A 14,272-nucleotide genomic window follows, 5' to 3' on the forward strand; every position below is an offset into this window, starting at 1 on the left:
TATTAAAAAAAAAGTATGAGTCGATAGAAGAGATCTTGAGGATATATTTTAAAGTGCTGAAATATTACTACATAAACTATCGATAGTTGAAGATATAATAAACAGTGGAAACGACTTTATGGGTTAAGATTCGTAAATTACTGCCAGAAATCTTCACTGGAATCTCGGGTTTAAATAGAAAACAGAGCAGAAATAGAACAGTTTATTATTTTTTAAAAACTTAGTTTAAATTATATATGGGTGCATATGTTAGCACATGGAAGAACAGATTATAAAATTTTATTGAATAATATAAATTTATAAATTTAAATTTTCAATCAAATTGAAAGTGTTTAATTCAATTAGATTTGGTGTAAAAAATGAAGAGGTCTCATATATATGATACTGTATATTACAACAAACATCTCAGTAATCCTATTATGAAACTTCCGAAAGTGTCATGAAATGGTTTCAAATTTAAAAAAGAAAATATACCGAGAAAATATAAAATGCACGTTCTGTTTTAACATATTTCTTTATATGAAAATGATTTTTGTACCGATTATGTGATTATGACAAATTAAAAAAAAAACAGTTATTTAATTCTTTCTAAATCGAAATGTCTTTTGCTACAATCTGATTTAACTTTACGTCTTACAAGTGTAATGTATTTTAAAATGTTAATCAGAAACATTAAACTATAATGTCTGTATCTCAGAAGTATAAAGTTGGATGTCACATTTCTAAAGTGTTATAATATTATAAAGGAAAACATAACTATTTCCACAGAAAAACATCCAATTTCTTATCACTCATTGTCTACATAACTATGATACTTTAGAAGGCAAGCGTCATACCACTGCAAACAGTGCGTAAAATTACATATTGATTGCGTAAAATTACATATTGCGTAAAATAACAACTAATTCAAACAATAGGACACATTTGAGATAAATTTATTCTCGGAATGTCTTTATCATTAGCAATATGCAAATTGATTACTTATAATTGTCTGGTTACATAACTTTTAGATGACTCTTTATTATTACTCTGCATGTTTACTTTGTGCCTTTTGTTCCACAGGCTTGTCTTCCGTAGAGCATCTTCTAGTGCGACCTGTCCTTCGAGTCACGGTGTGGGTAATGGCGTTGCTGACGTGCCTTGGAAACAGCCTCGTTCTTTGGGGGAGATTTGTTGCTAGGGACGACAACAGAATTCTCAGTCTATTCATACGGAACTTGGCTGGTAGGTATCAACTTACTTCTTATTCACTGAACATGATAGGAGAGGAGAGAAAATTAATGAATATGCGCTAAAATTACTTGGTCCAGTATTGCATTTTCTGAGAAAGGAAAGAAAGATATTTGCGATATTATTTGTCGGTCACTATCATCACTTTTCTATTTATAGCTCATATGGTAACTTGAAATTGAATATTGACCAAGTGGTAAAAATTTGACGCACATTATGAATTATTGTAGAGAATTAAATTAAGATTTTAGTATCGACTAGACACTTATCTCAGCTCAAATATCTTTAACATGTAAAGCTATATGAACTGACACAGAAGGAACTATGCGAACCGTGACTGTTAGATATTTATGAAAATTGACTAATTGTGGATCGCTAATCATCGTAGTGATAAGTCACTCGGTGCGGAAGTGCATTGTTTACCCGCCACGTATAATACATATAATAAACAGTGACCTGGAGAGGCTGTGCCGAATACGCCGGGAAAAGGCAGAAAATGAAAGATGTATGCAGTTAATCTGATACCTAGGGGAGGGGACATGTGACCAAGAACACGGCAGTAGTAACATACAAGCACTGTTGCCATTTTAACTCAAATTTATGTTGTTTTTTTTTTTAGTGGAACGTATACCATTTTATGGCATTAAAACAATTGGCATATCATGTGAATGAAAATAAGCAAAATGTGGGTTATCAGGGTTGCCAAGTAAGAGAGATATATGGCTTTAAAGTTGAGAAATTATGGGATCTGTACAGAGAAACGAACAAATGTACAACAACAAGACTCCAGAAGGAACAAAAGCACAGTATGGCGTAAATTACAGCATACACAGTATCCTGTGTCTACCGGGCTTGACACTTCATATCGAGTGTGCGGCTAGGTTGAGAAACATACTATTTTGCCATACTATCTATGTTTCTTTATGTTGTATATATTGGTGTATTATGTTAAAATATTATGCGCCTGTATATTACTGGTAACCTGAATGCAATGTGTATTGTCTTCATCGTTGTCTCATATACTAACGTTTCTTATAATCTCGACTGACTCCTATCACAGGTCATTAATCTTTGAGAATCGATTCTGACGTTACTTCTTGTCATAGATTTCGTGCCACAGCTTGTCTGTACTCTTTTCAGGTGCTAGGACGTCGTTTCTGTAGTTTGGAAGGAATGCAGGATTTTATGTAGTGTTACAACTCCAAGTCAGTTCTTTTTATAGCTCTCGGGGACGGTTCGATATATCAATTCCAAACCCCATTGTAATTGCGGCGCTACAAGAAGATATGCTATTCACCTTTCCGCATTATGTGACATGGGACTTCCTCTCTCTACGGCTACTCTAACGTGTGCCCGTTTTGGGTGAATCCTGTATCAAGATCGTTAGTCACTAGATGTTGTGCATGCTGTAGTTTACTCCCTACTGTACATGTGTTTCTTCTGGAGTCTTGTTGTTGTACATTTGTTCATTTTCCTGTACGAATCCGATAATATCTCAAATTTAAAGGCTCTCATCTTCCTTATTTGGCAACGCTGATAACCCACCTTTTACTTATTTTGTTTCACGTTTTATGACAGTTGTTTTCATGACATAAAATAGCATACGGTTTGTTTGTAAAATTATAAGTTTATGTTGGGATGACAATACCGCTTGTCACAACTGCCATGTTCTTGCTCACATGTTTCCCTCCGGTAGGTATCAGGTTACCTGCACACATTTTTCATTTTCTGCCTTTTCCCGGCGTTTTAGGGCTGTTATTCTGCACAACCCCATCCAGTCACTGTTTGGTATATGTATTATACGTAGCGGGTGAACAAGGCATTTCCGCATCGAGTGACTGTCACCACGATGATTAACGATTCACAATTAGTCATTGCGCCAATTTTCATAAATATCTAGCTGTGACGGTCCCCATACGTCCCTTGTCAGTGACATAAAATCAAATGTACTTCCCCTTGACATTAAAATCTCAAATTTTATATGCTTACAGCTTAGAAATATTTTTTTTTAAAAAAAAGAGTTAAAAGTTATTTTTTTTACGTTCTCAAGAACCAAAAAGTGATGACAAAAGTCCCCATGTTATTTAAGTAAGCGTTTATTCTTCTATTTTTACATAAACTCTTTAGGTAATTGGAATCTGATTAGAAACATGAAACACAGTATGCTTTTAGGTTCTTGATAGCTATATATATATATATATATATATATATATATATATATATATATATATATATATATATATATATATATTCTTGATATAAGTAAATCACCAAAAATAATAATTTCCAACATTAGAGAATTTTTATGATTAATTAAAAAATGAGGCACCTTCTATACCATACAGTTATTAGGAACATCTACTAGTATTATAGTGATGAAATATGTAATGTTTGTAACTTCTTGAGAAAACGTCGTGAGAAAAAGTACCAAAAGGGAATGTGTCTATCCCTGGGGGGACTAAGATGAGAAGGAAAAATTATCCTTGACCGTGCTATATTTCAATGAGAATCTTAAAAGGTTAGATATTCCTAATTGGAATACAAACTCAAAACTAGGCATACTGGTAGGTTTTATAAATGAACATGCAAACAAATAGTAAATAATATATATCAAAAAATGTGTTTAGGAGGTTCTATGGGGTTTCTAAAATTCAACCCCGTATATTTGAAATGAGACTACTTCCATACTGAAAAATGTTTATATACGTCCAGCAGCCGCAAGACCATGAAATTTTGTGAGGTCTTAGGTTTTGCGGTGCAACTAACAGGAAAAGTCCTAAATGTTAGTTTGTTGGTATGTGAAGATGGCTAGGTTATATATATAGCGTGGAGCATTTAACTTGGTACGCTCTTGTAACTTGTAATTCATAGACAAAAAGCACTAAAGCTTTTGCACTATACAAATATCGGCATGGGAACATTATTTGGCATATCCCATGATATCTCAAAGTTACAATGTTGCCAACTCAACTTGAAGTTCTATTTTTAACGGCACTGCGACTAGTTATTGCAGATTACAAATCAGATGTAGAAAGGAAACATACAATACACACTTGCAAAATAGTGTTATAATCTAAACTACAGTTTGACACTGCAGTATGATAAACATTGAAAATTTGATAGATTCTACAGCTGCAATAACGGAACAGAGACAGGCGGAGCAATGCATATCCAAAGTACTTTAGTATTGAATACTTTAATCATGATATGACGGATTTTGAATGAATATCAGCAAAACTATAAGAAATTGAAAATTTAGAACTTTCAAAAGCCTTTATTTCAAAAAACTGCTTATATAACTATCTCATTTAAGTATATAGATTGTTCTCGGAGTACGTGAAGATTACAAAGGCAACCAAGGAAATTCTGTCTCTGTTTCACCCACTACATTCGAACTTCGATTTGTCACGTAAGATTACCTGGAAGATAAAGAATAATCCCCGTCAGCATCGACGACTTTGCAACGTTGTGGAAAGTCATAGATTCCACCGAGGTGGAACTTGGTAGACCGTGAAGCGAAGAAGGTATCAAGTGCATTTGCACCTCTACTTGGGATTTGTACTGGCGTCCTCTACTATGATTGTCCAAGAAATGGAACAGGCGATAATCAGACGGTGCAATGTCCGGGGAGAAAAGTAGATGCAATAGAGTTTCCCGCCCGTGGCATAGAATGGTGTTCCAGGTCATCCTATCCACATGGAGCTTAACGTTGTCCTGTAACAGGACGACCCCTTTGCGATTCAGAAGTGCTGGCTTCAGAGTTCTCTTTTCTTTTGAACGGGATTCAACAGCCGAAAGTACACAGTTGCATTGAAGCTCTAACCCACTGGTAGTAGTTCCCAATGGAGGATACCACAAGTAGTAAACCAAACACACAGGAGGACCTTTTTCTGGTGCAGTGCTGGCTTCGGATGTTTTTGTTCATGTAATGCTAACCAATGATGAGAGCGCCGTGAAGCTTCATACAGGACCCACTTCTCATCACATATCAACACTTTGTCTAGAAATGCTCCTTCCTCAGACGAAACAGCAAGTAAAAACATGTATCCGCTCACTTTTCTTTCTGGCCTCGGAGACAATCATGTGGGGACTCATCTTTCTACCTTGTAGTACTTCTCAAGTTGGTAGAGGTGTTGCCGAATGGTTTCTCCACTCACACTGACTTGTAATCTCAGTTCCTTACATATCTGGCCACTGTTCTCCTCAATTGCTGCCTGAAGATCTTAATTTTGTACATGTGTTGGTCTTCCAGAACGTTATGCGTCTTCGAATGTTTCGTCATCGTCCTTAAACTTTTTAAATCACCGCTGCACTGTCTGCGTACGCAGGACACCGTCACTAAAGGCCTGGCATATCTTCCGCCCCGCTGCAGCGCCGTTTGACCCTTGTTTGGACTTGTACAGCATGCACACCCTTATGACGCTCTGTGTAGGTTTCATGGTCACTCTGTCCTTAGGCAAGTTCACTTTGTAACTGAACTGCCACAAAGAGGTAATATGTTGGATATACCCACACCACAAAAACTAACCTTCGTCTTACCTGTATTTGCATTGAGCTCAGGGTGTGAGGGCAAATTGAACAGAGACCTTCACAAAAGCGACAGAACTTTCTTGATTGCCTTTATATAATGGTCTTTGCAGCAACTTGATATGCAGAACTATTCTTGTGATATGGTAAAACTTTTAACGTTGGAAATAGTACTTAAAATTATTTTAAAAAATTGTTAAAATTACACTTAACAGCAAGTATATTTCTAGTATTATAGAAGCATAGTGAATAAAAAATTATTTTTCAAACGTCCCCACAAATACGCCACTTTAAGCAATATATCGGATTTACATGTAAAAAATATCCTGAATGGTTTGATATATCAAATTGCTATATTTTTATTTTCGTGTCTATTAGAAACCATTTACGTAATTTGATCTGGTATTTAGCTACTCACTTTCTTGAAATGAAGTCCTTTGAAAAATGTCAAATTTTGAATTCTTTATAATTTTGTTTCTTCTTGTTCGAAATATGGTGTATGATGACAGTAGTTCCCGACGTTAGGATGTAAATAACTTCATCTGTCTCACTTGAGTTATTACTGTTGTAGGATTTTTCTAAAATTGTATTGTCTCTCTATGTTTGTTATACTATAGCGTCCGTAGTTTGCAACACTGCATAATAAGTGTAGTACTGTATGTTTTCCATTTACACGTAAGTATGATAATCCTCGATAAATTTGATAGTACACAAGGTTAACAATATGTAATAACCTGACTTAGTACTATTTGAAAAATACAACTTTATGTAGAGTTTGGCCACATTGTTAACCCTGTGGTATTATAAAATATCCCAAACAATGTCTCCCTGTCAATATTTGCATGATACAATAGTTCAGTTTTCTGTTTATTAGTTTAAATATTAAAAGGATGTATGAAGAAAAGTTATTCACCCTCTTTATATAAGTATACGTATATATACGAGGTGGTATCAAAATGTTTCGAGACTAGTTCTCTAACACTTCAGCAGATGACCGGTACCTCCTGCGCCTGTGCGTGCATCCTTGTGCTAACTTCATATGTCATTGTGCCAAAGGAAATTATCCTGTGCTCATCAGGAGATGTGCAGTTAGTACTATTCTGATCACTTGCGTTACCACGTCCGCGATTTATTCATGAACAAATTAGAACAAGGAGTAAACGTGGTGAAACCGAGAAAATCCGCCACAGGGATGTTTGACATTATTCGACAAGTGAAAGCACAATATAGGCTATATTGTATATTCTTTCTAATCTTTCCAACTATCCGATACGATAACTATGTTTTCATATCTTGTACATAAATAACTGTATGTATAGGAAAAGTTATTTTAATGAAAAGTTATAATTTTCAATAATAATACTTTATAGATTATGGAGTCTGGCAGTTTTCTTTTTCTTTTTTTGTAGGAAACTTGACTCTTCAGGTTTCACACTTGCCGTTAACTCGTTAGGCTACATAGTTGAGGACATATAGCTGTCCCCGTTAAAATGTGGAACTACTTTTTGAGGGGTGAAAAAATGTGTAAAAAAATAAAGTAACATTTTAACGTACACACACGTGCACGTACCGTTAACATTTTAACGTACAAAACTGGAAATAATAAGAAAAATAGTTACATAGTTATATAAATTGAAATAATACTATTTATTTCGCTTTATGGTTCATCTATTGATCTCTGCCTACCACCTAAACAAGAAATAACAATATAAGCACAGAGAGGTGATATATAAATCAGCTCAGTTGTTATTTATAAAGCAGCTCAAGCATTATAAGACGAGGTATTTTACCCTTGTGCAAAATGGACTCTCCAATTATAAAGAATTGTCAAAATTAATAGAATAGATTTGGAAAGTACATCGAAGAAACATTGTATTATTCCATAATAGTAAGAATATCTAACTTTTGACAGATCAAACCAATCTATAATTTTTTTAATAAACTACTCGAGTTTCAAATTATGTTCCTTAATTAGTAGTTTAACAATGATATATATCAATATATTCGTATATTTTTCTAACATACTTCAAATGAAATACCTCGATTGGAGAAAAGCCTGTGCTCGCAGCCTTACCAATGGTAAAAATTAAATCTCACTTATAGTTTAAAAGGCAATTAAAGGTACGTCGTAAAATTAGTAAAATCAGATGGTCTTGAGAACTACTGCATTGGCCAGGGAAATAATTGCTATTAAATTAGACTGAAATATAAATATCATTGATTGTGAAGATTAGTTAGAAGAGAAATTCCTAAAGATAAAATGAGGTCCTAAAAAGTGCTTTAGGTCATTAGGCAGAACACGAGTAGACTGAATATGAAGGAAACGATTATTTAGAATCATTGTGACAATTGAAGATTTACCTGAATTAAATTGAAAGTCGCAATTAACAGAAATTAAACATCGGAAGCCAATGTGAGTCTCTAAACCACAAGCTCCTTTGTGGCTAAGCGATTAGCGTACTCAACTTTGGCGTGAAAGACCCGGGTTCAATTCCGGGTGGGAGCTCATGTGGTTTGGATTCCACGTTAATTAATAGGTCCATGTCTCATGTAACCTCACTGTTAAACAAAACACTAAACTCAAAATTAACTCAACTCTCTCAACAACATTATTTCAATCGCTGATCATCCCTGTACCTTTGTAATTTGAAACCCTACGAAACATTAGTTTGTTTTTACACGGTTCTTACCAACGTTCATTTTGTTACTTACCTACATAATTTTTTTATCTTTATCTCATATTTTAATTATTAATCGTGAAACCAGGGCCGCTGTTGTGGAAAAACGTGGCATGTGCACCCGAGTGTGTAGTTGAAGGAGCGCTTAAAGGGGAAATACATATACTGATGGTATTATAACTTCTTTTGGCTAAGCGGTTAACGTACGCGCCTCTAGTGTTAGAGACCCGGGTTCGATTGTCGGCGAGAGCTCGTAAGGTTCGGACGACACGTTAAGCTTTAGGTCCACATCTCATATACTGTCTCTGCTGAAAGGGACGTTGCACTAAAAGAATAAAATAAAATAAAATCGAAATACTGGTACTTGATACGGTACTTTTCATTCAAGATTCCACTACAATGGGTCCTACGGTTACAAACTTTATACATTTGTAAACTGAAATTAGTTTTCCAATCGAGATTAACAAAAATAGAAATAATCTGTTCTACCACAAAAACATGGCACTGTATGAATTTTTTATGTATTTGTGATTTTCTGTGATGAACAATATAAAGTTAAAATAACATTATCATTTTAAAAAACATATAAATATCATTACCTTAAATAGTAGTAGTGGTAAAATCACAAAAATGTAAGAATGTAGATTTTGAACATAGAAGGTGGGATACAGTGGCTTAATGGTAGAGCGCTTACCTCTGGTTCGTGGGGTTCCTAGTTCGATCCCCGATCAAGTAAGTTTGTGCTGGACAACATCTAGTCCATGAGTTTGCTCGGGTCACTCCCGTTTCCTTCCACAACCTTATTCTACCAGTTCATTCACTTGACTTAATCATCCGTCTCCCTTAGCCTTAAGAACATAAATATGAGACGTTAAACTGAGAGATTTCATTTCACTTCATTTTGAGCTCAGAACTCGGACAGATATTATTCACGAGAGACGCGCAGAAGAACTACTAGGTGCGTCGAGTTCTCGATTTAAGAGTATGTGTACATTCGTATCCCAATATACTGTAAAATGAGGGGAAGAAATGTTCACAGAATTTGTTCCAAAATCGAATTGCTCGTATACCAGGGTTCATTGTATTTAAAATCGGTATATTAAAGAATGCATTAAAAATAATATTACATTTTTTCTTGTCCGATCACATACATTATATACTCTGGTAGAAAGTTATCCTATCACGAAATTATCTCCTGCTTCCCCTCTTTCCTGTCTCAGCTTTGTTTTAAACTCACCCTACAAGCTTCAGCGCTTTGCAAAATGTTCTTTAGAAGCTGCGGAGTAGAATAGCTGGCTACTCTTAATCTTGCCAGTTCTGTAGTTTAAATTATTTATATTAACCCTATTCGGTCTATAAACCAGTTACAGCGCTAGAGAAGGGCAGTAGCTGCTCTTCTCGGAGATATCAAATAAACCAATTATGTCTAAAAACCAAAGTAAGAAAATTCCCTTTGAACCTCGTATGTATCCCAAAAAAAAAAAAAAAAAAAAAAATTAAGGGGATCAATCGGTCATCATACTCGTACTTAAAAAGATATCTTTCCTGTTATCATCAAACTCTAATTGTGCTAAAGTTTAACTGATCCTATACGAGTGCGGGCCATGGTATCACAATTGGGACACGAAATTACACCCGTTGGTTATTTACATAAAGAAAGTGACTAAACGACTCAAACCCTGAGCTCTGCACCGATCATAGAAATAATTTACTTCACACATGATATATTCTAGAATTTGACTTTTTTCATGGAACTGTCGACCGAACGCATAACTGAGGACGCAAACAGCAAAAGTCCACAAACAATGTTGCCAAATATTGAAGATATGATGAAGAAGGAAAAAATAGCAGTTGAAGAACTATAAAACGAACGGTAACAATTATATGAATTAAATATTATCGATATTAAGAGCGAAAGTATAAAACAACAACAACAACAATAGCTTCGAAAATTAACAGGGCTAAACTTAGCGATAATTCGGCAGCACTGTACATTGGAGATATCTCCGTAAAAGTACGGAAAATGACACTGCCAAAATTTCATGAATGGGGCTGACACCTCGAACACACACTCGGGTTCTATTCGATGGTGAAATCTGTAGATATAGGTCAAGCTTCACGACTCCTTGCGGTTAGTATAATAATGGTATCTCAGCATGCAGTCAATGCGGTTGTGAAAACTAGCCAAAAACTTAAAGGAACAGAAATCACTTTGGTAGACGAATTTAAATATTTGAATATGGCACTTAAGCAATCATACTCTTATGTGTTGGTCTATTTTTTTTCAGTTCACAATAATAATAATAATAATAATAATAATAATAATAATAATAATAATAATAATAATAAACTACCGTCTCCTAAAGAACTATATAATTTAATGTCACTTACTGGTTGTAACGCCCCCATCCGTAGCTTAGCGGACAAGGTGGGAAAAACCAATCCAGCCTGGCCTCAGAAGGGGCTTTACACGAGCAAGCATCCGGATAGCTCAGGCTGTTGTTTCAATTCGGAAATCCAGAGGAGTGATAGTTCTTAAATTAACAGTAAATATATATATATATAAACAAATAACAACACAACCAATTCAAGAATAAATGTTTATTACAAATAAATTACAATAATTAATTTGTCTTCTCGCTGCCAAGTCAAAATCTGGATTCAATAATAATTTTTTTTATTTCTCAGTTTGAGAAAAGAAAAAATAAATTAATATAATTCCAAAGAATTGTTCGCTGAATCGTAAATCTTCAAATTGAATAATAAAGCAAATTCTCCAGTCAAGTCAGGAACCTCTGAAGTTTGACGCAAATATTCGAGGCCAGTCAAGGACCTCTCACATTTAACTCCAATATGAATTCTCAAGGCCAGTCCAGGACCTCTCTTGTCTAGTACTAATATATTCCTTTCTTTAAAAATAAGAAATAAATTCGTACCTTTAATCGAGTGAAGATTTCCCTTTCTCTCAAACTGAAGAAAAAGTTTCATAAATTCTTATCATAAAAAGAAATTATTTTTATTAATTTGTCGCAATTTAGTTTGAAAATAGAAAATTCCCGACGAAAAACAACTGCAAACAACTTTGCTATACTCAATTGAATGCGTTGCAACATCGAAACATCTGAAACACAAACCGGTCAAACATACTCCAAACAGTACGAACAAGTCAAACGAAGTTTTCTTTTTTTAAAGAAAAAAGAATCAAATTTTACTATCAATTCTTCAGAATTCAAAAACAGCATTAATAAGCCTTTCGGATTTTACTCTTTGAATCAGAAACATGAATTTCAGACCTGTAATGAACATAGGATGAATAGCACATTTCATAGGTTTCGGGTACAAATCCCTCCACCTTTGTTCCCCTGGATTTGCCGAGCTTATTCGCGATAATTATTCCACTGAAAACCTAACCAAATGGAGCCAACAAGACAACCCACAGAATACACATAAAGACGTAGACAGACAATCTAATAGAAAAATTGAAAATTAACTCACCTCTGAAAATCCACGTTTTTACCTCAACTTTCTGTAGTTTCTCTGCCCTCAATCGTTTCGGACTCTCTTATCAAAACAAGAATATTCCACTGTAACGTGAGGTTATGCTCAGGACTCAATTTAAATGATCTCAATTCAATTAAAAAACTCAATTGAGAAAATGGGACGTAGATCCACAATTTCCCACATTCACGAAATCGAGAAAAAAATATAGACACAATTATAATTACGTGATTCTGACTATTACTCATACACATTTCTGCAATTTGCTTGCTAATAGAAGCAGAGAGAACTAAACCAAGCCTCCCTTCCAACACTTTTATCGAATTTCCAAGCAACACTATTTTCACTAATTTTTCAAAAATATGCAAATACACTAAATATTGCAGAAAATGAAATATCACTATAATCATAATCCTCACTTGTAATGGATATTCTTATTTCCTTCTATAACACACTCTTCTACAAACGAAGACTTCAATACAAGAAACGTGAACCAACACGAAACGTCCATTTAGATTCGTAATCCATTCGAACAGCTTAATCCTTCCAGATGTTACCCGTTCATACTACACAGCCCAAGTCAGCTAGCCGAGGCCAGCTACTTGCGGCCGCAAAGCCGTGACCATGCGCAGTCAACGACCAGCGCATAAGCCAAGACCTTGATATTTCTCGGTTACGAAAGGCAAAGGAAATCTTCTCACAAACGTTATTTTTACATTTAATTCTTTCTCTCTTAATTAAAAAAAAATTCGCAGATGATTCTTTTGTATAAGCTTATGTCTCTTGCTGTAACACATAATATTAAATACGTTAATAGTAATTTTACCATTTTTCTTATCGAAGATTTTACATTTTTTATTTTTATAATTTCTTCTTTTTTTTTCCTGTGACTTGTAACGGGCACGTTACAAACTCGCCGCCCTGGAAAAGAAAAATTCTCAAACCAAGAATTTTTCGACGTCTTCTTCTTGGCAAGCTACGGAATACAAAAAGATTATAAGACACAAATTTTAAACAAACATATATAAACAACATATATAACAATCTACCAATAAAGTTTTTTATACACCCTACTCTATCTGATATCACGTCTTTATATTTAACCTTTATAGAATCAATGAAAGAGATCACCTCTGGTTCATTGAATCTCCAAGAATCCCGATTATCATTTTGGTTTTTCAACTGTGTGCATTCCGGATTTTTCACCTGCATGGTAGTCTGATCATGTAAACTATCGGATGTACGAGGCTCGTCCGAAACAAACTTTTTATTTCTCTGAATCAACTTGTGAAAGTTTTCAGCTTGATCTATATCAATATCTGAAACTTCAGAGCCGCTGCTACCATCTAAAGAATTCAGTTTATCCACTTTATTCACTGGACCACTGCTATGACTAAGCTCCACTTTCTTTTCAGCTAAGTTAGTATCCGGAGTTACCACTAAAGTTTTATTCTTTAATCCTTTCTTCCTACGATTCCTACGCTTGCTTTTCTTTCCACTAGTATTTGCATCGGGTTTCACAACACTATCTTGATCCTTATCTGGCAACCTAGCATTGCTCGCCGAATGTTCACTCTGACCAAGTTCAACATTAAGAACTGCAGATGTTAAATCGACAACTAAAGGTTGACTCGAATTTTCTTTTGAACTACTATTTCCTAATTTGTCCATTAACCGAGAATTCGCAATGCACTGTCCCGAATTCTCCAAGTTAATTTCGGATATTTCATTTGCACCACTCTGATTTCCATGAAAATTATCAATAACTGAGACACAACTGCCCTCTGAAGATGAATTATTATACTGAGTCCCAACTGGATTTGTAACTTCGGACCTTTCAATCGCACCACCCAGTGTTTTCCCAAAATTCGTACGACTTCCATCCTTCCACATGGATTCAATGGAATATTCGATTTTTCGAAAGTCTCCAACTTCTGAATCAATCATAGATCTCAGATGATTCAGCTGGATAGCACTAGGCGCTGGAATTTCTAATAATTTGGATTCAAAATCTAAATAATCCAAATCACACTGAATACTCGCATCTTTTTTCCGAAAATTAAATCCATCTTCACAAATAAAAATTGATACCATAAAGTTCGAAACAGAAGAAACATCATGTTTAGTAGAGTGATGATCAGTTATCATTTCATCCCTTTGGCCAGACTCATCACCAGATTTAAATCCCCTAAGATGTTTGTTATGTTGAATCACCTTCTTATAATTTAACCTAACCCGTTTCTTTCCACCGCGTAGAATCAAACAGTTTCTAGCATAATCTATAACTGAGTTTGTCGATCGTAAGAAAGGCGTTCCCAGAAGACACATGCAAGGCAACT

The 14,272-nt window shown here is 34.9% G+C and overlaps 1 protein-coding gene across 1 annotated transcript in view; it reads left to right on the plus strand.

Moving 5' to 3' along the window:
• LOC145681037 (relaxin receptor 2-like) overlaps positions 1-14,272 on the plus strand; it is a 262,579-nt gene that overhangs the window by 181,937 nt on the left and 66,370 nt on the right. The window contains exon 10 of the mRNA XM_081752359.1: positions 1,063-1,224. Within this exon, the coding sequence (XP_081608485.1) occupies positions 1,063-1,224 (162 nt within the window). The remainder of the gene's footprint in view (positions 1-1,062; positions 1,225-14,272) is intronic.

This window comes from Thermobia domestica, chromosome 3 (assembly GCF_964235325.1).
Source record: "Thermobia domestica chromosome 3, izTheDome1.hap1.1, whole genome shotgun sequence".
In the NCBI taxonomy this organism is placed as follows: Eukaryota; Metazoa; Arthropoda; class Insecta; order Zygentoma; family Lepismatidae; genus Thermobia; species Thermobia domestica.